The 27,119-nt window shown below is 37.9% G+C and overlaps 4 protein-coding genes and 1 long non-coding RNA gene across 6 annotated transcripts in view; 3 read left to right on the top strand and 2 right to left on the bottom strand.

The window, feature by feature from the left end:
- pnrc1 (proline-rich nuclear receptor coactivator 1) overlaps positions 1-7,626 on the top strand; it is a 96,909-nt gene extending 89,283 nt beyond the window's left edge. The window contains exons 2-3 of the mRNA XM_051407955.1: positions 3,017-3,452; positions 4,953-7,626. Coding sequence (XP_051263915.1) covers positions 3,117-3,452; positions 4,953-5,429 — 813 coding nt within the window. The 5' untranslated portion in view covers positions 3,017-3,116 and the 3' untranslated portion in view covers positions 5,430-7,626. The remainder of the gene's footprint in view (positions 1-3,016; positions 3,453-4,952) is intronic.
- Positions 1,765-9,113, bottom strand: LOC127367821 (uncharacterized). Its single transcript, XR_007885547.1, has 2 exons — positions 8,126-9,113; positions 1,765-1,968 (listed from the first exon to the last, which is right to left on the bottom strand). It is a non-coding gene; the product is annotated as an uncharacterized LOC127367821 (long non-coding RNA).
- Positions 9,114-9,503: 390 nt separating this feature from the next.
- Positions 9,504-12,726, bottom strand: LOC127367815 (uncharacterized). The gene is made up of 8 exons (XM_051407948.1): positions 12,570-12,726; positions 12,087-12,407; positions 11,690-11,968; positions 11,514-11,582; positions 11,194-11,295; positions 11,075-11,103; positions 10,853-10,909; positions 9,504-10,727 (listed from the first exon to the last, which is right to left on the bottom strand). Exons 1-8 carry the CDS (start codon positions 12,625-12,627, stop codon positions 10,611-10,613), a joined length of 1,032 nt encoding a protein of 343 aa, XP_051263908.1. The 5' UTR covers positions 12,628-12,726; the 3' UTR covers positions 9,504-10,610.
- A 4,290-nt stretch (positions 12,727-17,016) lies between these two features.
- On the top strand, positions 17,017-20,109 carry LOC127367994 (uncharacterized). Its single transcript, XM_051408361.1, has 8 exons — positions 17,017-17,125; positions 17,287-17,601; positions 17,714-17,992; positions 18,102-18,239; positions 18,853-18,954; positions 19,045-19,073; positions 19,239-19,295; positions 19,420-20,109. Exons 1-8 carry the CDS (start codon positions 17,068-17,070, stop codon positions 19,534-19,536), a joined length of 1,095 nt encoding a protein of 364 aa, XP_051264321.1. The 5' UTR covers positions 17,017-17,067; the 3' UTR covers positions 19,537-20,109.
- Positions 20,110-20,647: 538 nt separating this feature from the next.
- LOC127367997 (uncharacterized) lies at positions 20,648-24,859 on the top strand. Of its 2 annotated transcripts, XM_051408369.1 has the most exons (8): positions 20,648-20,807; positions 21,175-21,495; positions 21,614-21,892; positions 22,002-22,100; positions 23,005-23,106; positions 23,197-23,225; positions 23,391-23,448; positions 23,590-24,859. In XM_051408369.1, the coding sequence occupies exons 1-8, from the start codon at positions 20,750-20,752 to the stop codon at positions 23,598-23,600; spliced, it is 957 nt and encodes a 318-aa protein (XP_051264329.1). In that variant the 5' UTR covers positions 20,648-20,749; the 3' UTR covers positions 23,601-24,859. The 2 variants fall into 2 exon arrangements, with proteins under 2 accessions (XP_051264329.1, XP_051264330.1); XM_051408370.1 differs by lacking the exon at positions 21,175-21,495 and having other exon boundaries at positions 20,702-20,807.
- Positions 24,860-27,119: the final 2,260 nt, after the last annotated feature.

The following is a 27,119-nucleotide window of genomic DNA, read 5'->3' as shown; positions in this document are numbered from 1 at the left end:
ATTATATTACATTGTTGTGTTTTAGTCCATGTTTATAAATCAGACTAACAACAACACTATAAATCAGAAGAGCTACTTCACTGACAGCATATGGGAACTGCAAATAACAACCAGTGTGAACATCAGTGTGAACATCAGTCACTGTGTGTGGTTAACCAGGACGCTTTTGATTTGTATTTGTGGTTGAAAGTGGAAACAGGATACAAAATATGAGGGCGCATAAGGTCAGTGAACGCACCACCCTCACAGCTCTAGCTTTTATTTTATCATGTGACATTTGTGCCCCGCCCCTCCGACAGCCGCCACCGAATACAAAGGTAAAACGTCACTGACAGGAAGCAGTCGGCCACGCCCCTTACTGGAAACAGAACCCGGAAGAGGAGATTTGTCAAGTGTTCACGCAATTCTATGCCGGAAGTTGGGAATTTGTCGACAAAATAATAGTCTAGTCTCTTTAACTCACACATGTTAAAGAATAGAAAATATACTTATATTACAATATCTAACACAATGTATAGAATAGAAATGTATGTATAGGTTTATAAATATAAGTAAAAATGTAGAAATAAAAATAGAAATGTAAAATAGAAATATAATAAGATAATAAATGTAAACATATTCCACAGTGTGTGCTGAAAGCAGTGGTGGAAAGTAACTGAGTGCATTTACTCAAGTACTGTATTTAATTTAAAGTTTGAGGTACTTTTTATTTGAATCTTTCCATTTTATGCAACTTTATACGTCTACTGCAATACATCACAGAGTATTGTGCTATTTACTCCATTTAACAGCTTTAGTTACTTTTCAGATTACATTTTTTCATACTCTTTCTGTCCAGTGAAAACAATATATCTCCATATTTGGTGAATTTGATTGTTTATGATTAATTTATTTGTAAGAAAAAAAACTCATACTTCTGCAAGCTTGTTTTTCTGAACTCTTGAAAAGTTGACTTTAGGGATATGTGGTTCTCAAAGGACAGTGACGCTACAAACACATGACGATCTCATATAATATGATAGATTAAACTTCCCCACAGTATATAAAGTAATTAAAATGAACAGAACCGTACACAGCTACAGCAGTGACATGCAACATTAATGGAGCAGTAATGTGTCAGTAATAATGATCCAATAATATGATAATAAATAGGAATATATAGAATATATTAGGAAACAACACTGACAGCCTTACTGCTCACATTATTACCACAGTTTTCTAGTTTTAGCAACCTAGAGGGAGTTTATATCTTACAATTAAAAGCTTAAAAACATTATAGATAATTTATATGCTGATTCCAGTATTTCTTTTGTTTTTTTTGTTTTACATTTGACTATTAGAAATAAAGAATTGTGTTCCTGGTAGTGTGGAGAGGCTTTGAATCAGAACTTAAACTTTCTTATTGGGAAATAAGTTTTATAAAAAAAAACTATAACTGACCAGTAAACAATTCAAATTCAAAGTAATCAAAGTATTTCTACAATTCTGGTCTGCTGTCCTGCTGATGAGTAGACAACTTTTAGGTTTGATATATGTTTTGCTTTTATTACTCTTGTACTTTTTGTACAAATTTGAATGTAGGACTTTAACAAAGTACAGTCAGTGATCTGTAACTGTAAATACTTATTCCACAACTGACAGCAAACAGACAGAAAGGAGGCACCAGTGATGTCTGCTGTCTCCTGGAGCGTCCCAGCCAACATTGAAGCTAAACATTGTATTACATTTTATAATAACATATGACAGTAACAGAAACACAGAGGATTTTATTTTTATTAGTTTATTAATAAGTTATTACTGGTGGCAAAATTAATTTACAAGGTAGGAAAAACCCTTCATCTGTTATTGCTGTAAAACAGAACAGTTAAATGATTTATTAATTCCCATGTTTTAATATTAATTTTGTACAGATCCAACAATAAAATAATGTCAGGTGTAGGAACAAAAATATTGAAAGCGTTCAGAAACCTGGAAAGGCTGTTTACATGCTAGAGTGTCCTGGTTTCTAATGCAGTATTAAATACAATGTCTTAACCAGTAAGCTGTTAATATGCACAAAACATAACCAGGATACTCCAAAAACCCAATCATAACCCAGACACTGTTGTGCATGTAAACAATGTAAACACATTCAATACAACTGATTTCATTACACAGATATTTTACTTTCGATCATCTAAGCAAATTTCTGCTCTCTTTGAAACATTCAATAGTCAATTTCAGTTCCTGAATACAGATTCTTTGACTCACTGTTTATATGAGAATTAAGCTTAATAAATTTGAGCAATTTGAATATAATTTTTACCTCTTTTTGAATTTTAAATCAGAATTTGTGAACCCCAAACATCACATATAATAAATACAGATAAACTGCTGACGGGTCTATTCAGAGCTGACACACATCTTTGAGGTTTTTAGTTTTTTGTGAGAAATGAGACAATTCTTAAGCAAGCAACCTTTCATCATCCATCCATCTTCCTGTCATCTATACCAGCTTCTCAGAATAGGAACAAAATACCACAGCTACTGTTGCAACTGGACCGATTGTACAACAACATCCTGCACACAATGTTTTAAAGAGTTCGGTCTAGACCTGCTCTATTTGAAAAGTGTCCTGAGATAACTTCTGTTATGAATTGGCGCTATACAAATAAAATTGAATTGAATTGAATCTTTCAACACAAAGAAAACCAGCAGTAATTAACAAACAGTATATTTACATTGAGAAGAAAACTTGTAACAGACAAGTAACTCAATCAAAATGTTTGCAATCTTATTTTGAAATATGTCACCGGAAGTCACGTGTTTTTATTCTGGCTAACTTAACCCTTTTGTGCTACTTTAGCTTTAACAAGCTCAGTAGCACCGTCGCCATCTCGGGTGAAGAGACGTCCACCGTTTGTTTTAGCAGCAGGAAGAATTAAAACCCTTCAAATTTAGTCTCAGTAACAACATAAACGTTATTATTGTGGATACAAAAAGACGCGCATTATAAGAAAAAGAAGAAGAAGAAGAGGAAGAAGAAGAAGAAGCTCACTGTGCTAGCTGTTAGCCTGCGTCGTCGTCAGCTACCATTCACACGGTCTTGTTTATGTTTTCGCTTTCACTTCAGAGACATGCTGGACGGATCCCCGGCTCACGACGATGAAGCCAACATCGGCAACGTGGAGAACAACAACCCGGTGTCGGTGCTGTCGAGCGGCGATGGGCTGAACACGGCCAACAAAACGAGGCCGGCGCTGCTGAAGAAAGGAGGAAGGAAGCTGCGGTCGACGGCGCCGCTGCATCACCAGAAACCCCCGAGAAACGGCCCCAACAACATCCGCCTGTCCGACCACAACAACAACAACAACAACACCGCCCCGACGGCAGCTCAGCCCGGTACCGAGCTCCCCGCCGGTCCGCAGACCGCACTGAGCCTCCATCATCTCAAACAGGGAGCTAAGAGAGAGGTAACTTCCTGGTTTCTTTGTTTGTTTGTTGTTGTTGTTGTTGTTGTTTGTGTGTGGCTTTGTTTACAAGATAATGTGACATCCAGATTGGTAAAATTATAAGTGAATGGAATGATTAGGAGAAATCAATCATAATGCCAAAATAATGGGCTGAGACTTTAAAGGTCTCAGATACAAAGGGGGTTAAAAGATCAATGTTCTCAGTTTATTGATTATTTCATATTTGGGTGATCAGTTATCAGCTTCACAGATAAGCACAATGTTATAAATAGTTTTTGTGTGGCAGCATTATAACAGTGCTGCTGCAGAGGAGCCATGAACACATTGTTCTTTTAGGTGTGAAGAAGTTTGTTTGGTTACAGACTGCAACCAATCTCACACCGTCGTGATTTTAATTGAGTTTTGAGGGTTGTTTTTTTTTTAAATCATATTGCAATCTTAAAAAAAATTTTTTTTTTTGTCAACGTCTGCATAAAATAATAGTTTTTAAGCAATAGTGCCAAAACTTAACCTCTCAAAAGTGAATATATTTTGAGTTTTCGTACTCTTTTGTGGTAGTACGTCGATTATTTTGAAGTTCTTGACATTGTCAACTTGCAATGGACATTTTCTGACATATATTTTTTTTAAAGCTATGTGCTTCTGAAGCCTCATTTGAAGATAAAGTGTATTTGTTGGTGATTACACCTCCTGTAGTGCCTGAGGCAGTTTTGAAATGACGCAGTTACTAATCCTTGTTGTGACGAATCGGAAGTAGACGTGGTGAACGAACCTGTCTTCCTCTTCCTGCTGGCAGGTTGCCATTGCTGGAAGGTCTGCGCAATAAAGAGTGACGGGAAGCGGATGTAAATAGTGCAGAGTTCATAACACCCGGAGGAGGTTTTGTTATGTAGGAAATGCATTCAGCTTTATCACATAATTATGGGTCATTCACTGACATTGCCTCTGTAATGTACTAATAAAAAGACTCCTGTGGAACTTTACATTTATTTTTTTGGGTCAGCAGAGTTTCAGATCACCTCCAGTAAATGTGTCTCACAGCATGTTTCTCTTGCAATTGTCTGCTTTTGTCTCAGGTAGCCCCAAACTGCAGTGTAAAAGTCAAACCCTATGCCAAATGGTTGAATATTAGTAGTAAATGATGATGATTTTTGGTCTTTTTCTTTTGTCTTTTGTGTAAATATGTGTTTTTAAATCAATTTCATAAGATAGGCATGTTTTTTTGCTTACATTTCTACCAAATCCTAATTAATCTGTGAATATTTATGTCTGAAAAAAAGAAGATAATAAACTTTGTGCTTCCCTAATCAAGTTTATTTAGAAAGTTGACTGTATTCTGGTGTACTCACCAACTAGTATCAGGAGCTTTGGGTTAAATAAACCTGTTATCATGCCATAGGTCGAGTGTGTGTTTCTGTGACAACTAAGCAAACTCCATCTAGTGATATTTATCAAATATCTGGATTAATAAGAGACTGTTTATGTTTTTGTTTTTTTTAGCTGCTGAACTCCAAAGGTGGCAGATTGGAGCGAGGGACCATGCAGCCAGGTGGCCAACCTGCCCGCAACCTGCCCAGACACGATCAGGTCACCCAGAACGTGATCACGCGGAGCCACAAGCCCAAGCAGGCCCAAAGCCCCGGCGCTTGTCCCGCCACAAAGAAGAAAGATAACAGCAGCCCGAACAAGCCTTCTCCACTCCACCAGCCTCCGCTCCGAGAGCAGAAAAAGCCCCTCCACGCCTCCAACAACGCGAAGATCTTGAACACGCCGCCCGCTGAAGCTGCACTCGAATACCTCAAAGACGGCGAGAAGGTCTACGCCGGAGCGAAGTTCAGCGAGCCGCCCTCACCGAGTGTCCTACCCAAACCGCCCAGTCACTGGGTCGGAGAAAACGAGCCTCAGCAGAGCAACCAAAGCCGAGAGCAAATGACTGTTCACTTGAAGTCGCTGCTGAAGGTTCAGGATAAGTCATGACCTCAGATTGGAGCCGACCTATCCGACATCTGATTCACACAGAACGCCAACAAATTGGAAAATGAGCATTGATTGAAATTAAGTTTGGCCTTTAACACACTGCAATACAATATAGGGAGTTTTTTTTTATATATATACTGTAGTACAATTGACCATAATTCAACATGCTGCCTGTATTCGTGCACATTATTGGAGATGTCCTGTTGTTGCTGGAGCTCCGACCAACTGTGCCGTGCGCTTATTCTGCCTTCTTGTTGGCAGAGGAAAGAGGAAGTAATACTTGTGTCGTGATTGATTCGCGAAAATCGTAACTGTGAGGAAGTTGAGGTCGTCTCCAGCAGCGACGCGGCCGGTGTCTCAGGTTTACATTATGTAAAGTGATGACGGCACTTTCTTCGCGAACACTTGTGAAAAAGGGCAGCCTCGCGTTGATTTGAATTTTTAAAGAGCTTTGAGTAAATGTACATAATATATTGTGAACATATATTTGTGTATATTTTTCCTCGTTGTTTTAACTGAGATTCTAGTTTTGTTACTGAGGTTTTTCCTAAAAAAAGAAAAAAGAAAACATAAAAAATAAAAAGTCCCCTGCGAACTGAGGCACTTTGTTACAGCTTGTTCAGTGTGAGACACAGCAGACGAGAGAGAGACTTTTCTTACTGATTCCCATTGAAAAATCGGGAAGGGCAGGAACATTTTGATGTTCCAATTCTTGACCAGCCACTTTGATGAATTCACCAGCCAGCTCAGAGCGCAAGGAGAGAGGACTTCCACACCCCCGCGGTTGGTTACTTTCTAAACGGCTCCGATAGCGGCCAGGAATTTACCAGCTTGGTGGCTGAAGTTCCCCTCCCTTCCCCCCCTGAACACGGGTCCAGCCGGTGGAAAGCCGAGAGTGGAATCAGGGACTGTGAGGCTGCTGAAGCCTCAGTGAAACCGAAAAGACAAGATGACAATGTGAAACGTCTCACATGCAGCTGCTGCAAAAAAAGAAAGCCAGTATCCAGACATGAGTGCTTTTCCCTTTTCTTTTTTTTAACTCTATTGCACTGACTCAGAGTACGTTCACATTAAGCCGGGTACATTTAAAACAGCATCTTTTTTTTTCTTACCTGTTCTGCTTCAACCTGTCTGTCCACACTAAGCTGGTTTCTAAACACTGGAAAAAAAAATCTTAAAATGTGGTCTTGGGTGTTTCAGTGTGTAGGGGGGGACAAACTTGTGATGTGGTAAGCCACATCACAAGTCATCTGTCGCTTCCAACGTTCTCTGGCCGTTAGTCGATTGCCAGAAAGATTATCCGCCGATGTTTAGATAATGGTTTATGTCCAAGCAATAAAGCCAAACGTGTGCTGGTAGCTTCGGAAATGTGAGGATTTGCTGCTGTTTGTCTGCACCGGAGAGCATTAACACGTAGTATTTATGAGCTGTGACCAAACCATGACTTTATACTAGTTCCATTATCTGCCAACAGGTACAGAGAGAGGGAATTTGGCTGTGTTTTTTTTTAAATCATCGTAAGAGGCGACAGGAAAGAGGTTTTAAGAGTGTTTGTGTCACTCCTCGCCAGTTTTTGTTTACTGAATGAAAGGAGGACAAAGAAAGAGAGAGGAAGCTGTTCTCGTTCAGGTATTTCAATGTGGAGATCTTTACCAGAAAACTTCGGTTTTACACGTAAACTGCGTTTTTTTAAAAGTTGTTCGGCTTCCTGTGGACGTAGTCTTTTATGCTTATTGTCTGTGTTTTTTTTTTTTGTTGTTTCTTTTTTTAAAGGGGGACTTGTTTTCACACACACCTTCACTCACATACCACTTCTTTACCTTTTTTCATCTCTCCAAGATACTTTAAAGCATGTTGATGTATACCAGGAGTACAGTGTGTGCTGAGTTTGGCACAGATGATCTTGTGATTTACAGAATGTACTTTTTTTAATTATTTGAATTGTTTCTGTGGACGCAGGCAGCTGCTGGATCTCGTTCCTTGACCTCTGTGATGTCATGTAAATGGCAAATTGTATTACTGTAGCAAAAAACTGCCCATTTTATTGCAGTGTTTTGAAATGATTTCATTCCAGTCATGAGAATATGTTTAACAACACATCTCCATGCCACAATTTGAAAAGAAAAAAAATTATTTTATGAAGCCTTTTCATATCTAAATTTAAAATTGTATTAAAATATTGATTACCCCTATTAAACGTTGCTTCTGTGTTCATTACGTAGTAAGCCAAGTCAGTTTCTGTCTTTGTACAGACAGATAACAGACGGATAAGGTTTAAAACATGTTTCCTCCAGAGGTAAAAAGTTATTTTTTAATTGTGAGTAGAAAAAAGTTACCTTAGGAATATAAAAAATAAGAGAATTAAACTGTCTCTGTCGCTACATTTGCATTTTTTGTGTATGTAGTTTGGTAAGAGACATGAAAAGATACAAGACTTCTTAAGTAATCCAAGTCTCAATCACACGTTCAGCCTTTGTAGGACGAACCTGTTTTCCTCTACTGAGTTGTGTGCTTTTATGTTTGGTGTTTATTTGCAGACTGATCTATTTCCTTATTTGCATGCAAGTATGTCACAAAAAAGTAACTGAAAAAAGCTACAATGCTGACATTTTGGACAAAAAAAGGACACTTATTAATTTTCTTTTAATATAAATGAATATTTGTTGATCAACATTGAACAGTGAATGTTCAGAAACCTGGAAAGGCTGTTTACATGCTGGAGTGTCCTGGTTTCTAATGCAGTATTAAATACAATTTCATAACCAGTAAGCTGTTAATATGCACAAAACATAACCAGGATACTCCAAAAACCCAATCATAACCCAGACACTGTTCTGCATGTAAACAATGTAAACACATTCAATACAACTGATTTCATTACACAGATATTTTACTTTCGATCATCTAAGCAAATTTCTGCTCTCTTTGAAACATTCAATAGTCAATTTCAGTTCCTGAATACAGATTCTTTGACTCACTGTTTATATGAGAATTAAGCTTAATAAATTTGAGCAATTTGAATATAATTTTTATCTCTTTTCGAATTTTAAATCAGAATTTGTTAACCCCAAACATCACATATAATAAATACAGATAAACTGCTGACAGGTCTATTCAGAGCTGACACACATCTTTGAGGTTTTTAGTTTTTTATGAGAAATGAGACAATTCTTAAGCAAGCAACCTTTCATCATCCATCCATCTTCCTGTCATCTATACCAGCTTCTCAGAATAGGAACAAAATACCACAGCTACTGTTGCAACTGGACTGATTGTACAACAACATCCTGCATATCTTTCAACACAAAGAAAACAAGCAGTAATTAACAAACAGTATATTTACATTGAGAAGAAAACTTGCAAAATGACATCATTGTGCTTCTGTTTATTTTGCATTTAATTACTTTCTTACCTTTCAAATGAAGGAGCATCAGAAACAGTGGAATTTGAATCCATCTGAAAACGGCCATTCTGCTCTGTCTCTCTGTCAACATCTAACGAACTACTGTTAGTTCAAAAAGAAAGATTTCATTTTAGATTCCTGTCACTGAGGGGAAACAGTGTTTGTGTCAAGGCTCGATAAAAACAACAAAAAATAAAAATAAAAAAGCAGAAATGCGAATACAAAACCAACTAAAACTAAAAAAATGAACATATTGAAATGTACAACTGCTATAGAGCTTTAATATAATGACATTACTTTGTGGATATTGAGCTGCTTGTTCCTTATTCTGCTACTGAAGATTACTGTCCATGCAACCATTTGAGGTGTGGAAGTTCCCTTTTGTGTTCCTTCTACAAAAAGGAGACTGAAGCCACTTCTCATTCATGTTGTTTTTAATTCTTCATTTAGAAAAATATGATCGTCATTTTAAACTCTAAAATATAAAACAAACATGTTTCTCTTTTTAACAAAACAAATATAATATTTTGCCTTGAACTACAAACTAAAAAACATGTTTCCTCTTTCCTCTCTCTCATCAGCTTCAGCTGTACTTCCTGTTTAGTGCAAATTACCAAATGTTAGCATGCTAACACACTAAACCCAGATGGAATGAAAAGTTCAACAGTCAATTTAATGTGGTGAAATTTCAAAAACTTTATTTCGAGGATATATGTATGTATATTTTTAAGGATTCACAAATTCCATCAACATACCAGGTATACAAAACCATTCAAATTGCACAAATTCATCAAGATCTAAAAAGTCAAGTCAAACGATCTGATGGCTTTCAAATTGTAATTGACGAGTGAAAGTTTCAAAGAGAGAACGTACATTCAGATGTATGGTTTGCAAACTTAAATCCTTCAGTGCAATTAACTCAGTAATATTTCAATATCAAGTCTTCAGTGATGATTAGATTTCATTTCAAATCGTTATTTGCCTTGAAGTCACATTTCATTATCAGTGTTTTAGTGTCTCACTTGCCTGAATCTCAAAAGAATACGCAAAAAAGATTTGATTTATTCACACAAGAGAAGAATATGAATAAGAGTTGTCTAAAATGTCCTTTTTGTAGCTTTTTTTAATGTTACTTTTTTGTTACGTACTCGCATTCATATTCAGAGAATAGATCAGTCTACAAAAAAATCACCATCAAATGTAAAGCATACTTCTCAGGGGAAGAAAACAAGCTGGTCCTACGAAGGCTGAATGTACAGCAAGCTTCTTAAAGGTCCAGTGTGTAACATTTAGGAGGATCTATTGGCAGAAATTGAATATCATATTCATAGGTATGTTTTTTAATAGTGTATAATCGCCTAAAATAATAAGCATCATTGTGTTTTTTTGGCTTAAGAATGAACCGTTTTTATCTACAGTTGCCTTCCATGGATGCCGCCCTGTTGCCCAGAACAAACAAACCAAACACAGGCTCTAGATAGGGCCGTTCACGGTTTCTGCGACCACAACAGTTTCTCCCTCGAGCTTGGAAGTGGAAGGTGACGCGAGTGAGATTCAGTCTGCAACTTGACAGCAAGATGCCACTAAATCCTACACACTGGACCTAAAATCAGGGCTTTAATATCTGGCTGCAAGTGAGAATCGACTTAACAAAACATCCACTTTTTTTTCCTGCATCAATACAATAACCAATACCTCATCTAAAACCTTAAAATGAAATTAGGATTCATGGTCTTATGTAAAATAATGCCGTGAATAAACATTTAACAGCAGTGGACTCATTTCTCTGGTGAGTTGATGTTGGTGTGGAAGTTGTTGAGTCTGACAGAAGCAGAAGGCTCTACAACGTTTTCATAGTTCACTGTGCCATCATGTCCATCTTCATCACGATGCAACTGTGAGACACAGCAACACACTTCAGTTTAACTGGAACAAATAAATGTTTTCAGTCCATGAATTTTGTCATAATCTCCCAAAACTGCCAGATTTTCCTCCAGTTACTGTCTGATCTGATCTTTACCTGACTGGCTGCTGCACCTGAACTCCTCACTGCTTGGCTCTTTACTGAGTTTAAAACCTGCACAAACACAAACAGTGAGACATTCACAGTCCTGCATTACAGTAACATGAACAGTTCCCAGCAGCAGCTTATCATCATTTACACTGACTTACAGTCTCTGATCAGTCATATACATTTTTATTGTTACACATGGGTTCACTTCAGTTTTTATTCTCAACTCACAGTGCTGTCATCAGGTGGTCTCTGGTTCTCTGGAAAATAAAGCACAGAGTAACATTTCAGTTCTAAACTTACAGTTTGTGTTAATCAGTGTAAACAAATGTTGGTCTGAATGTTCTCACCTCGAGCTCTGATGAGAAGAACAGTAATCACAGTAATTAGGAGGAGTTCAGCCACACGCATAACCAACATTATGTAGTTCAGAACAGACCAATCTGTACGAGCTGTGCAACAGAAACATTCCCATCAGCCTTAGCTGTAATTTGTGTTCAGTGGTAATGAACAGCATTCCAACACACTAAACTAACATGGTTTTAATATTAAACATCATACCTGCTAATGTAAACATGTATGTACATTTTAACCAAATCTACAGTGTTTGTGTGTATACATTGCATTCACAGCTAGAACTGTTTCATGTTGAGTAAGTTTTGTTTCTCACCCTCTTGTGTTGTTGTTGTTGGTGTTGTTGGTGGTGCTTCTGCTGATATCGTTGTTGTTGCATCCTCAACTGAAAAATGAAACAGCAAAAACCCCAAAATAAATATACAAAAAATAAAAAAAATTAGAATGACGTCATCTTAAAATGCAGTTTTAAACAGCTCTTCATATTCTTACCTGAGGACTGAGGGCTGAAGGTAAACAGTTGCGCTTTTCCAATGTAATGATGATGTGCTTCACATTTAAACAACTTGTGATAATTGCTTGCTTGATGCTTGAGATAAGAGGTGAGAAATGTCACAGTAGCCGAGCAGTCAGAATGTGATATCCTGATGTCTTTTTTGTCTTCAGCCACACGTTTCCCCTTGTACAGCCAATCCACTGTGTGTCTACACAATCCAAATGTTGATACAGAGCACGACAACAACACCTCATCATTGTCCTTATGTTCAGTCACTGGTGAAGATGGAGATATTGTGAGAGAAAGACAACAAGAGTAAAATTAACTTCATCACTATAATCATAATTATTATGTTTCAGTATTGTTCTAAAACATCATGATGTAAATACTCACTGTTGATAACAAACAGATATAGATAATAGTTTTGAGGCCGTATTGGTGCAACCTGTCTGCAGTTGTATTGACCAGCATCCTCAAATGTGACATTCTTTATAACCAGAGAACAGTTCGCTGTAACACTCAGTCTGTCTGATTTATCTTTGGCTTGTTCACCAATCTGCCCCAGTGTAACCAACTCTACTTTTGGTGAGGCAACATAAATGAAGATCCAGGTGGTACGGTTACATTCATCCTGATCCTGTATCACATTTTCACAAGTCAAAGTGACCTCATCTCCATCTCTGACAGTGATGGGGCGAATTTGTCCAGTTATAGCTGTGAAGGAAATGAGAGATTATTATTATATTTACATACAGTAGAGAACTTGATGTAGCAGACTTTCAACTTAAACTTTGCAAAATGACTTGTGCTTCTGTGAAATGAATATAAAATAAACGTCTTATGTTGGAATAACTGTGTCTTTAATCATTTTCTTACCTTTCAAATGAAGCAGCATCAGAAACAGTGCGATTTGAGTCCACCTGAAACGAGCCATTGTGCCCTGTCTCTACCTGCCAGTGTCTAATATAAGTGGACTACTGTTTCCTTACGCACAGAGATGTCTTTATTCGTGATGAAACCGACCTGTCACTTCCTCCTGGTTGCTTCATTTATATTTCTGTCACTGAGGGAGATAATGTTTGATTTAAACCATGCTGAAAAACATGTAGGAAAAAAAAACCCAACATAAACAAAACAACAAAGAACATACTGTAATGAACAACTGGTAAGAAAGGTTTAATATGACGACCTGGCTCTGTGTCAAGAGTTAATGAGCTGTTAGTTCCTTATTGTGTTGCACAGAAAGTTACTGTGCCACTCCTCACTCAGAGTCCTATATTACTGTTTTAGAAAATCAATCAAAAATCAAATTAAATATAAAGTTAGTGAGTCTATTAGACAAATATCACATTTAGAGAAGCTTTTGATGACATCATTAATTATGAGGAATAGTTTAGATTCAGATTCAGTTGACTTTATTGCTCATTAAATGTGCAGAAAATGGAAATTGATCATATGTAGCAACATTTTTAGGACCAGATAACATTCTCATCTACATTGGCTTTTAGTATATTATTTCCAATGTTCCAAGTAGTTTTCTTTACATTTAGGTTTAGTCTGATTGGTGTTTGGAAAGCAGTGTTGTTGTGACACTGGTCAGAGTGTATTGAGGGTGCAGTTTCGCCATCAACTGACATCTTGTCTCTCTCTCTCTCTCTCTCTCTCTCTCTCTCTCTCTCTCTCTCTCTCTCTCTCTGTCTCTCATTTCCTTCAAAACAATGACTGGACAATATTCCGCCTTCACTGTCAGAGATGAATCACACGTTCAACCTTTGTAGGACGAACCTGTTTTCCTCTACTGAGTTGTGTGCTTTATGTTTGGTGTTTATTTGCAGACTGATCTATTTCCTTATTTGCATGCAAGTATGTCACAAAAAAGTAACTGAAAAAAGCTACAATGCTGACATTTTGGACAAAAAAGGACACTTATTATTTTTATTTTCATATAAATGAATATTTGTTGATCAACATTGAACAATAAATGTTCAGAAACCTGGAAAAGCTGTTTACATGCTGGAGTATCCTGGTTTCTAATGCAGTATTAAATACAATTTCTTAGGACACACACTCGTAGCTTCCTCGATAAAACTTAACTTTAAAGTACTTAAACACACCGTTTATATAAAACAAAGGAAAGCGTGATAAATTACTTTTGAGGATTGGTCAATTTATTGGCGTATGCAGCAGTTGAGCAACTCTCATTGGACTGAATAGGACATCTAGTTCTTATAATGCTTTGAGCTAAATGCTAATATCAGTACATGCTCATGATGACAATGCTAATGTTGAGCAGGTATAATGGTTATTGCAACATAAGTGGCCCGGCAAATGAAGCCAACACGGACATAACAACTGCAGTTCCTGAAACGGCCACTTGAGGCTGGCTCCGATTCTCCATAAGGCCCCCTTATTAAAATGTCCAACTTTACCAGCCAGTAGAAATAAATGGTTTTGGTCTCTATAGCTAATTTGCCTGTGTAAAGCTGTACAGTGGATGAATGTTGTATATAACTTGCTCATTGAAATTGTATCAAAGCTTGAAGTTATGCATAAAAAGTGCATGGCCACTTTGAGCAACAGGCGTTTGCTTTCAGTCACCAGGCTTCATTCAACCCGCCTCAGCTCCACCGACTCTCCAGGTACAGGCCCATTTTTGGATTAGCCAGAGATTAAGACCATTTTTAATTAAAATGAATTAAAGTCTATGGTTCACTGTCTTGTTGTGTGCGTTAGCAGGGTAACTTTTGCTAATTTGCCCAAAACACAGTACTGACAAATTACATTCTTTTTTTCTGGATGAAAAGTGATAACAGTTCATCCTGAGAAGAACCCGGATCTCTGAACCATATTGACGTTCCACGACTAATTCATCCAGTGGTTGTCAAGATTTTTCAGCACTAAATACAAAGGTCCAGCACACGGTGAAGCTAGAAGAATCAGAATCAGAATCAAAAATACTTTAATAATCCCAGGGGGAAATTATTTTTGTTACAAACTCCAGATATACAAACAACATATATTAAGAACTATATATATATATATATATATATATATATGATCAAATGTACAGTAATAATGTGCAAAAAGTGCAAAAAGTGATTGTCTATATTTGAGTCAGATTTACAGAGAGGGGGTGTCTGACTCTCTGAGGGGGGCGTTGTAGAGTTTAATGACCACAGGCAGGAATGATTTCCTGTGGCGCTCTGTGGTGCATCTGGGTGAGAGGAGTCTTCTGCTGAAGGTGCTCCTCTGCTGGGCCAGTGTGTCCTAGAGAGGGTGTGAGACATTGTCCAAGATAGACTGTAGCCTGGACAGCATCCTCCTCTCTGCCACGGTGTCCAGCTCCTCCCCCACGACATCGCCGGCCCTCCTGATCAGTTTGTTTAGTCTATTGGTGTCTGCGACCTTCAGCCCACTGCCCCAGCATGTGACAGCGAAGAAGATCGCACTGGCCACAACAGACTCATAAAACATCCTCAGCATCGTCCAGCAGATGTTAAAGGACCTCAGCCTCCTCAAGAAATAGAGTCGGCTTTGGCCCTTTTTGTAGACCGCCTCAGCGTTTCTAGTCCAGTCCAACTTATTATTAAAGTACACCCCCAGGTACTTACACTCTTCTACAGTGTCCACAGGGACCCCCTGGATGGAAACAGGGGTCACTGGTGTTTTCACCCTCCTCAGATCCACTCTGAGGTCCTTTGTCTTTGTCACATTGAGCTGCAGGTGATTCAGCTCACTCCAAGTTGCCCACAACAGTCCTGTATTCATTCTCATCACCCTTTTCAATACAACCAACTATTGCTGAGTCATCAGAAAACTTCTGAAGGTGGCAGGACTCTGGCAATAGTTAAAGTCTGAGGTGAAGAGGGTGAAGAGGAAGGGAGAGAGGACAGTCCCCTGTGGGGCCCCAGTGTTGCTGACCACCCTGTCAGACACACAGTTCTGTAGGCGTATGTACTGTGGTCTGCCCATCAGGTAATCAACAATCCAGGACACGATGGGGGCCTCCACCTGCATCGCAGCCATCTTCTCACCCAGTAGAGCCGGACGGATGGTGTTGAAAGCACTGGAGAAGTCAAAGAACGTGACTCTCACAGCGCTCGCCGGCTTGTCCAGATGAGTGTAGACTCTGTTCAGCAGGTAGATGATGCCGTCCTCAACTCCCAGGCGGGGCTGGTAGGCGAACTGTAGTGGATCAGTGAAGGGCCTGACCATAGGCCTTAGCTGCTCCAGGACGAGCCTCTCCAGGGTCTTCAGGATGTGGGACGTCTGAGCCACCGGTCTGTAGTCCTGAGGGCTGCTGGGACGCGGCGTCTTTGGCACAGGAACGAGGCAGGACGTCTTCCACAGCACAGGGACCCTCTGGAGGTGCAGGCTCAGGCTGAAGACTTGACTTAGTAGAAAGGTCTGGGGATCGCGATTCATCCTCAGGGGACCAAGAGTGTTTGTACAAGAAATTCTATGGTAATCCACCTAATAGTTAATTAATTAATAAAAGTGATGAACCAACCAACGTTTCCAGTCTGAGAGCTGCCCTGCTAAAAAATGCAAAAGTAGAAATTATTTAATCTGCCCCACCCATCCTCTCCACTCAGCAGTTCCCAGTGGCGAGGAAGAACGGTTACAAAAAATCCATCTGTGACCATCCTCAATAATCCTCCTGCTCCTATTTTTAATATTCTTTTTAATTATTTTACTGTTGTGTACTATTTATTATTGCTGTGTATTATTTAGTGTTGTGATGGTTATGTAGGCTTGCACTTGCATCACTTTTATTTCCATCACTTTCTGCCTTTCTACTGTAACTTTCTACTGTTTTTGTGTGTTGCTATGTTCTTTATGGTGGATGACTTATGATACGTTTCCATTTTCTGCACATTTAATGAGCAATAAAGTCACCTGAATCTGAATCCAAACTATTCTTTATAATTAAGGTTATCATCAAAAGCTTCTCTAAATGTGATATTTGTCTAATAGAATCACTAACTTTATATTTAATTTGATTTTTGATTGATTTTCTAAAACAATAATATAGGATTCTGAGTGATGAGTGGCACAGTAACTTTCTGTGCAACACAATAAGGAACTAACAGCTCATTAACTCTTGACACAGAGCCAGGTCGTCATATTAAACCTTTCTTACAAGTTGTTCATTACAGTATGTTCTTTGTTGTTTTTTTTATGTTGGGGTTTTTTTCCTACATGTTTTTCAGCATGGTTTAAATCAAACATTATCTCTCTCAGTGACAGAAATATAAAATGAAGCAACCAGGAGGAAGTGACATGTCGGTTTCATCACGAATAAAGACATCTCTGTGCGTGAGGAAACAGTAGTCCACTTATATTAGACACTGGCAGGTAGAGACAGGGCACAATGGCTCGTTTCAGGTGGACTCAAATCGCACTGTTTCTGATGCTGCTTCATTTGAAAGGTAAGAAAATGATTAAAGACACAGTTATTCCAACATAAGACATTTATTTTATATTCATTTCACAGAAGCACAAGTTATTTTGCAAAGTTTAAGTTAAAAGTCTGCTAGTTTTCTTATATATGTGAATATGATATATTAGCTCTCTCTCATTTCCTTCACAGCTATAACTGGACAAATTCGCCCTGTTGCTGTCAGAGATGGAGATGAGGTCACTTTGACTTGTGACAATGGGATACAGGATCAGGATGAATGTAGCAGTACCGCCTGGTTCGTCGATTATTCTGTAGGACAAAAGTTGTTGGGACTGGGGCAGACTGGTGAACGAGTCAAAGATAAATCAGGCAGACTGCGTGTTACAGCGAACTGTTCTCTGGTTATAAAGAAGGTCACAGCCAAGGATGTTGGTCATTACACTTGCAGACAGGTCGCACAAATACGGCTTGAACACACTTTTCTGTTTCTGTTTGTTATCAACAGTGAGTATTTACATTATAATGTTTCTAACAATACAATACAATACAACATAATAATTACTATTATAGGGAAGTTACTGGTGTCTTCCTCTCACAATATCTCCATCTTCACCAGTGACTGAACATGAGGACAATGATGAGGTAATGTTGTCATGCTCTGTACCAAAAGATGGAGAGTGTAGACACACAGTGAACTGGCTATACGAGGGTGAACGTGTGGCTGAAGACAACAAAGACATGAAGATATCACATTCTGACTGCTCGGCTACTGTGACATTTCTCACCTCTTATCTCAAGCATCAAGCAAGCGATTATCACAAGTTGTTTAAATGTGAAGCACATCATCATTACATTGGAAAAGCGCAACTGTTTACCTTCCGCCCTCAGTCCTCAGGTAAGAAGATGAAGAGCTGTTTAAAACCTCTTCATCCACATGTAACATACTTTTACTTTTATAACAATTTCTATTTTAGTGTGTTAGTTTTTGCTTTTTAATTTGTCAGGTGAGGATCCAACAACATCAGTGTTAACAGAAGCACCAACAACAACATCAACAACACCATCAATGACAATGACATCAACAACAACATCAACAACACCATCAACAACAACATCAACCACAACGTCAACAACACAAGAAGGTGAGAAACAAAGTAGCTCACTCTCTCAAATGTAGATGTTTACAGTGACAGTATGGATGTATTTATGTTCCTACTCTCTGTTACCCTCCTACACAACGCTGACTCATGAGAACTGTGTCGACACTAGTTAACATATAGAAAGAATATAACATGCACAGTTTTGTCAGTTTTATGTGTTAGCATGCTAACATTTGGTAATTTGCACTAAACAGGAAGTACAGCTGAGGCTAAGGAGAGAGAGAAAAGAGGAAGCATGTTTTTTAGTTTGTTGTATATTTGTTTTGTTAAAAAGAGAAACATGTTGTGTTTGTAAATGTAATATTTGTCCAACAGATACAGTAACTTTTATATTTTAGAGTTTAAAATGACGATCATATTTTTCTAAATGAAGAATTAAAAACAACATGAATGAGAAGTGGCTTCAGTCTCCTTTTTGTAGAAGGAACACAAAAGGGAACTTCCACACCTCAAATGGTTGCATGGACAGTAATCTTCAGTAGCAGAATAAGAAACAAGCAGCTCAATATCCACAAAGTAATGTCATTATATTAAAGCTCTATAGCAGTTGAAAGTTGTGAACTTTCTTCACTGACATTATGTTTCTGTTGCACAGCTCGTACAGATTGTTCTGTTCTGAACTACATAATGTTGGTTATGCGTGTGGCTGAACTCCTCCTAATTACTGTGATTACTGTTCTTCTCATCAGAGCTCGAGGTGAGAACATTCAGACCAACATTTGTTTACACTGATTAACACAAACTGTAAGTTTAGAGCTGAAATGTTACGCTGTGCTTTATTTTCCAGAGAACCAGAGACCACCTGATGACAGCACTGTGAGTTGAGAATAAAAACTGAAGTGAACCCATGTGTAACAATAAAAATGTATATGAATGATCAGAGACTGTAAGTCAGTGTAAATGATGATAAGCTGCTGCTGGGAACTGTTCATGTTACTGTAATGCAGGACTGTGAATGTCTCACTGTTTGTGTTTGTGCAGGTTTTAAACTCAGAAGGAAGCCGAGCAGTAAGGCGTTCAGGTCCAGCAGCCAGTCAGGTAAAGATCAGATCAGACAGTAACTGGAGGAAAATCTGGCAGTTTGGGGGATTATAACAAAATTCATGGACTGAAAACATTTATTTGTTCCAGTTAAACTGAAGTGTGTTGCTGTGTTTCCCAGTTGCATCGTGATGAAGATGGACATGATGGCACAGTGAACTATGAAAACGTTGGAGAGCCTTCTGCTTCTGTCAGACTCAACAACCTCCACACCAACATCAACTCACCAGAGAAATGAGTCCACTGCTCTTAAGGGTTAATTCACAGCATTATTTATTTACATTTGATGGTGATTTTTTTGTAGACTGATCTATTCTCTGAATATGAATGCAAGTACGTAACAAAAAGGTAACATAAAAAAAGCTACAAAAAGGACATTTTTTGGACAACTCTTATTCATATTCTTCTCTTGTGTGAATAAATCAAATCTTTCTTGCGTATTCTTTTGAGATTCAGGCCGGTGAGACACTAAAACACTGATAATGAAATGTGACTTCAAGGCAAATAACGATTTGAAATGAAATCTAATCATCACTGAAGACTTGATATTGAAATATTACTGAGTTAATTGCACTGAAGGATTTAAGTTTGCAAACCATACATCTGAATGTACGTTCTCTCTTTGAAACTTTCACTCGTCAATTACAATTTGAAAGCCATCAGATCGTTTGACTTGACTTTTTAGATCTTAATGAATTTGTGCAATTTGAATGGTTTTGTATACCTGGTATGTTGATGGAATTTGTGAATCCTTAAAAATATACATACATATATCCTCGAAATAAAGTTTTTGAAATTTCACCACATTAAATTGACTGTTGAACTTTTCATTCCATCTGGGTTTAGTGTGTTAGCATGCTAACATTTGGTAATTTGCACTAAACAGGAAGTACAGCTGAGGCTGATGAGAGAGAGGAAAGAGGAAACATGTTTTTTAGTTTGTAGTTCAAGGCAAAATATTATATTTGTTTTGTTAAAAAGAGAAACATGTTGTGTTTGTTTTATATTTTAGAGTTTAAAATGACGATCATATTTTTCTAAATGAAGAATTAAAAACAACATGAATGAGAAGTGGCTTCAGTCTCCTTTTTGTAGAAGGAACACAAAAGGGAACTTCCACACCTCAAATGGTTGCATGGACAGTAATCTTCAGTAGCAGATTAAGGAACAAGCAGCTCAATATCCACAAAGTAATGTCATTATATTAAAGCTCTATAGCAGTTGTACATTTCAATATGTTAATTTTTTTAGTTTTAGTTGGTTTTGTATTCGCATTTCTGCTTTTTTATTTTTATTTTTTTGTTGTTTTTATCGAGCCTTGACACAAACACTGTTTCCCCTCAGTGACAGGAATCTAAAATGAAGCAACCAGGAGGAAGTGAAATAAAAAAAAAACCTTTCTTTTTGAACTAACAGTAGTTCGTTAGACGTTGACAGAGAGACAGAGAAGAATGGCCGTTTTCAGATGGATTCAAATTCCACTGTTTCTGATGCTCCTTCATTTGAAAGGTAAGAAAGTAATTAAATGCAAAATAAACAGAAGCACAATGATGTCATTTTGCAAACATTTTGATTAAGTTACATGTCTGTTACAAGTTTTCTTCTCAATGTAAATATAACGAAAACATTTTTTAGGGCCAGATAACATTCTCATCTACATTGGCTTTTAGTATATTATTTCCAATGTTCCAAGTAGTTTTCTTTACATTTAGGTTTAGTCTGACTGGTGTTTGGAAAGCAGTGTTGTTGTGACACAGGTCAGAGTGTATTGAGGGTACAGTTTCGCCATCAACTGATCTCTCTCTCTCTTTTCTCTCTCTCTCTCTCTCTCTCTCTCTCTCTCTCTCTCTCTCTCTCTCTGTCATTTCCTTCACAGCAATGACAGGACAATATTCTGCCTTCACTGTCAGAGATGGTGATGAGATCACTTTGACTTGTGAAAATGCAATACAGGATCAGGATGAATGTAGCCGTACTACCTGGGTTTTCACTTTTTTTGCCTCAGCACAAGTAGAGTTGGTTACACTGGGGCAGATTGGTGAACAAGCCAAAGATAAATCAGACAGACTGAGTGTTTCAAAGAACTGTTCTCTGGTTATAAAGAATGTCACAGTTGAGGATGTTGGTCTGTATATCTGCAGACAGTTCGAATCAGAACGACATGGAGACACTTATCTCCATCTGTTTGTTATCAACAGTGAGTATTTACATCATGATGTTTTAGAACAATACTGAAACATAATAATTATGATTATAGTGATGAAGTTAATTTTACTCTTGTTGTCTTTCTCTCACAATATCTCCATCTTCACCAGTGACTGAACATAAGGACAATGATGAGGTGTTGTTGTCGTGCTCTGTATCAACATTTGGATCGTGTAGACACACAGTGGACTGGCTGTACGAGGGGAAACGTGTGGCTGAAGACAACAAAGACATCAAGATATCACATTCTGACTGCTCGGCTACTGTGACATTTCTCACCTCTTATCTCAAGCATCAAGCAAGCGATTATCACAAGTTGTTCAAATGTGAAGCACATGATCATTACACTGGAAAAGTGCAACTGTTTACCTTCAGCCCTCAGTCCTCAGGTAAGAATATGAAGAGCTGTTTAAAACCTCTTTATCCACATGTAACATACTTTTACTTTTATAACAATTTCTATTTTAGTTTGTTAGTTTTTGCTTTTTAATTTGTCAGGTGAGGATCCAACAACATCAGTGTTAACAGAAGAACCAACAACAACATCAACAACACCATCAACAACAACATCAACCACAACGTCAACAACACAAGAAGGTGAGAAACAAAGTAGCTCACTCTCTCAAATGTAGATGTTTACAGTGACAGTATGGATGTATTTATGTTCCTACTTTCTGTTCCCCTCCTACACATCGCTGACTCATGAGAACTGTGTCGACACTAGTTAACATATAGAAAGAATATAACATGCACAGTTTTGTCAGTTTTATGTGTTAGCATGCTAACATTTGGTAATTTGCACTAAACAGGAAGTACAGCTGAGGCTAAGGAGAGAGAGAAAAGAGGAAACATGTTTTTTAGTTTGTAGTTCAAGGCAAAATATTATATTTGTTTTGTTAAAATGGGAAACAATTGTAAATGTAATATTTGTCCAACAGATACAGTAACCTTTATATTTTAGAGTTTAAAATGACGATCATATTTTTCTAAATGAAGAATTAAAAACAACATGAATGAGAAGTGGCTTCACTCTCCTTTTTGTAGAAGGAACACAAAAGGGAACTTCCACATCTCAAATGGTTGCATGGACAATATCCACAAAGTAATGTCATTATATTAAAGTTCTATAGAGTCCTGCTCACCACTCCTGGCACCCATGAAGTTTAAGTACATAATGTGGAATATCTTCTGAAAAAAATGTGAAAGTGAAAAATAAAGTAAAGAAATTTGTTTTTTCAACTTACATATTGTAATTTCAAATTAGAAACAGAGAAGAAACAGCATGTGCAGCAATAATGGCACCCCTCTTTTTTTATTATTTTTTTACTTTGGACCTCCAATTAAAAGATCCTGATGATATAAATTTGGTACATTTCTATTTATTTCTAAAGATATTGTAGAGGTTATGCAAAAAATGAAGAGGTGGCAATAATGGTGAGCAGGACTGTAGCAGTTGAAAGTTGTGAACTTTCTTCACTGACATTATGTTTCTGTTGCACAGCTCGTACAGATTGTTCTGTTCTGAACTACATAATGTTGGTTATGCGTGTGGCTGAACTCCTCCTAATTACTGTGATTACTGTTCTTCTCATCAGAGCTCGAGGTGAGAACATTCAGACCAACATTTGTTTACACTGATTAACACAAACTGTAAGTTTAGAGCTGAAATGTTACTCTGTGCTTTATTTTCCAGGGAACCAGAGACCACCTGATGACAGCACTGTGAGTTGAGAATAAAAACTGAAGTGAACCCATGTGTAACAATAAAAATGTATATGAATGATCAGAGACTGTAAGTCAGTGTAAATGATGATAAGCTGCTGCTGGGAACTGTTCATGTTACTGTAATGCAGGACTGTGAATGTCTCACTGTTTGTGTTTGTGCAGGTTTTAAACTCAGTAAAGAAGCCAAGCAGTGAGGCGTTCAGGTGCAGCAGCCAGTCAGGTAAAGATCAGATCAGACAGTAACTGATGGTGGTTCAAAAGTCTGCTGGCAGTTAACTGTTAGATTATAAACTTTAAAATTCATGGACTGAAAACATTTATTTGTTCCAGTTAAACTGAAGTGTGTTGCTGTGTTTCACAGCTGCATCATGATGAAGATGGACATGACGGCACAGTGAACTATGAAAACGTTGGAGAGCCTTCTGCTTCTGTCACACTCAACAACTTCCACTGCTAATAAACATTTATTTACAGCATTATTTTACATCAGACCATGAATCGTAATTTCATTTTCAGGTTTTCGATGAGGTGTTGCTTATTGTATTAATGCAGGAAAAAAAGAGTTAATTTTAAACATCTCACTTGCAGCCAGAAATGAAAGCTTTGATTTTAAGAAGCTTGCTGTACAGTCTTGCTGATTCTGGTGAAACTGGATCATATTTTGTGGAGAAAATGTTTCCAGCTTGGCTTCTGCCTATCCTGCAGGCCGTCCACCCGAGGACATCCGCTCTGCCCCCTGTCCTCAATTCTTCAGCTCCCAGGTCACTTACCCTTGAGTCGCTCCTCTGGACCCCCTCCACCCACCTGGCTCACATTGGACTTTATTGGACTTGTTTTTGAAGGGACATCTGGGAGCCATGCCTTGAAGATGGGGGGTTTTCCCACCAATTTTCATTGTCTGCCCCACCCTGATTAGGTTCACCTGTGTTTAATTATCCTCCCTCAACAGCGTATTTAGAATGTGTATTCCTTTGTCTCAGTTAGCAGTTTGTTTTTGTCAGTTTGGCAAGTGTACCAGCCCTTTCCCCAGCGTATCTGAGTGTTTTTGGCAATCCCCTTTTGGATTTGTTTGCCTTTTGCACTGCTTTTCTGGTTTTGACCTGTTTTCAAAATTTTCTGTAAGCCTTTTTGTATTTACTCCTTTTATTATTTTAATCATTTGTACTGCCCCTAGTGGTGCTGCAGCAGATGCTTCTGTACCTCCTCCCAGATGGCATCAGGGTTAACAGGCTGTGGCTGGGGTGGGTGCTGCCTTATTAATATCCTTTGGGCTCTAAGCAGGCACCTCACCTCACCGATAGCACTGATGCTGGGTAGCTGAGTACCAGTGAGAGAAAAAGTAAACTGTCTTTAAACTGCTGGTCCAAGCTACAGTGAGCTGATTGTTTGTTGGGGGAACACTGGGAACTTCACGGGTCGGGGAGTTTTGTAAATTCAATGGGTGAGAGGGCACAGGATGTGGGAGTGAAAGGTTTGTTGATGGGCCCAGCAGTGTGCTGGCCTCCTGTTCCGCACTGGTTGTTGCCAGAACTGGAATTTTTCTATGTTAAATGGAATCAAGAAGTATGAAGGTGTTTTATAACTCTTGTTAATCACCATTTTTAAAGTAAACTGGGCAGATTGCACACAGATCTACACGGTTGGCTCCAAAAATCTGAATAATGGAAGAACTGCATTAGGATTAAGTATTCCTCAATTATATATGCAACACGGAAAGTGAATATTAAAATCAAAAGTTTTTACAGAGGTTTTGGGCCCTGAGGTGGGTGGAGGAATTCAGACCAGAAAAGAGAATCATATGCTCAAACTCTGCTGCAGCACTAATGGTGCTGAAGGGTGAGAGAAGAGGGTCCAGACTGGATTTAATAGTAGAAAGTTTGACAGTGTTAAATCAAGTATTTAAGTTGGGGAGCACTGTTGGGTTATTGGTCATAAATTGGAGTTACAGACCATTCTTTGAAGTCAATATCATCACAGATCGTGGTGGAATAACAAAACTTTGAATCAACTTTCTCCGTCACACTGGACTCTATGCAAAGATTTGAGTAATGATGGAGTTTTACAAGTGACCTCTGGGGGGCAGCAATACGCCTTTTTTATGTATCTAGCTTGTCAAGCATTAAGAAGAGAACCAATGATCTTCTGTGACATTAATATGTTACAAATGTCAGCAATGTCTTTAGTGCAGGGCCAGGGATGTTATCAGGCCCAGCAGCTTTATTTATACTCACTCTGATAGTGACTGACAGTAATGGAGTAGATTTTACAGTTAAATCTTTGTTGAAGAGATCCGAATAAGTATACAGTCATATATAACTGTTATCCTGTTTGACATTCATGACAGACATGGCAAAATGTGCCCCTGAACTTCATCATACAACCCTGCCATCTAAAATTATAACTGAATAACCCTGTATTAACAGCTCACAGCTTGTGAGTGAAGGTACAGAGCAGTCACCGGAAGTTGATGATGATGATGATGATGATGATGATGATGATGATGATGATGAGATAGGTATGCTAACTTAGGCTACAAAGCCAAGATGTCAGATGTGCAAAAAATATATATGACATAATGTTGCCAACAAACCACAATGAAGTTTTAGTGTGAAGGAATCAAGGCATATAATATATAATGTATACGATACAAATAAGTTGTGATCTACAATATTCATCAAACATAGGGAAGTCCTCAAAAGTGCTTTTTTTTTAATTTTTGGACACTAAAAATGCATCATGTTTATTGTTCAAGACAAAAAAGAATAGATTAGAATAGTGGTGAAAATTTGTGTGATATTTGTCCACAATAACTTTAGATTTGATTTGCATACTCATTTCAATGAAGATCATACTTTGTAAGACAGGAATTTTTAAAAAAGACATAACTCTCAAAGACAAAGAAGTTGTTTCTGCAGAAGGAAGCTTAAAGGGAAATTACAAGTCTAAAATTAAAGAGGTCAAATACAATAAGCAACTGACTGCCCACTAACCACACACCATTACGTTATCGTTTTAAAGCAATATATATATATATTCATTATATTTTCAGCTTGTGAGTCTGTGTGTGTGCAAAATGTAGTCCTGGAGACGCCTACTGTAGAAGAACTACCACAGAAGCTGTTTTGAGTACTTTTGCATGTGTTTATATGTCTGTGGACAGTTTTTTTTTTAACACAATAGCATGACAACTGTGCACTACGCAGTCACAAAACTAACTGTAAAGGTGTGTAGCTGAGATCAAAATGAAGGCAGAGTTTAAAAATTGGCTCACATGCATTTTGATCAATGCACAATTATTACCGGCTGCTGTACAAGGTCACTGTTGTAAAGCTTAATAAATACGGCACAGTGCACCTGTTTTACTAAACTAACTGTGTTCCATTGCAGCATAGCTACACGCCAATTTCGTGGCTTGGCTAGTGTGTGATCCCATTGTCCATTAAAGGCTAAAACCACCAATGCCCTGCTGCTGCTGTTAACCACATTTTAAAAAGAACACAAAAATAAGTGCAAAGCCTCAAACCAACTTCCTCTTCTTCTCAGGCGGCCATGATATCTATATATAGTTTTTGTGTTATGACGTTAGATTGTCTCAGTGAATGCAGCAACCTATCTCTTTGTCTTGTAATCAGTGACTTTGTCTTCTTTACATGCTCATCCCAGTTTCACAGGATATTTGTCAGGCTTCACATTTGAGAGATAAGACAGTTACAACAAATTCAGAGAGAAAAAAAAATTTGGTTCCTTGTAATAAGTAAAGTGTCTTATTAAAAATTCCAGAATAACTGGTCTTTGTCATTCCCTTTTTCCTTTTACCTTTTTTTTTTTTGTAAATTTTTATTTTTGGCTGCCAAAAGTCACCATAAGGAAGTGACATCAAACTAACCACAG

The sequence above is a fragment of the Dicentrarchus labrax genome, unplaced genomic scaffold (genome assembly GCF_905237075.1).
Source record: "Dicentrarchus labrax unplaced genomic scaffold, dlabrax2021, whole genome shotgun sequence".
Classification (NCBI taxonomy): domain Eukaryota; kingdom Metazoa; phylum Chordata; class Actinopteri; family Moronidae; genus Dicentrarchus; species Dicentrarchus labrax.
This window is presented reverse-complemented; position numbering and strand designations above follow the sequence as displayed.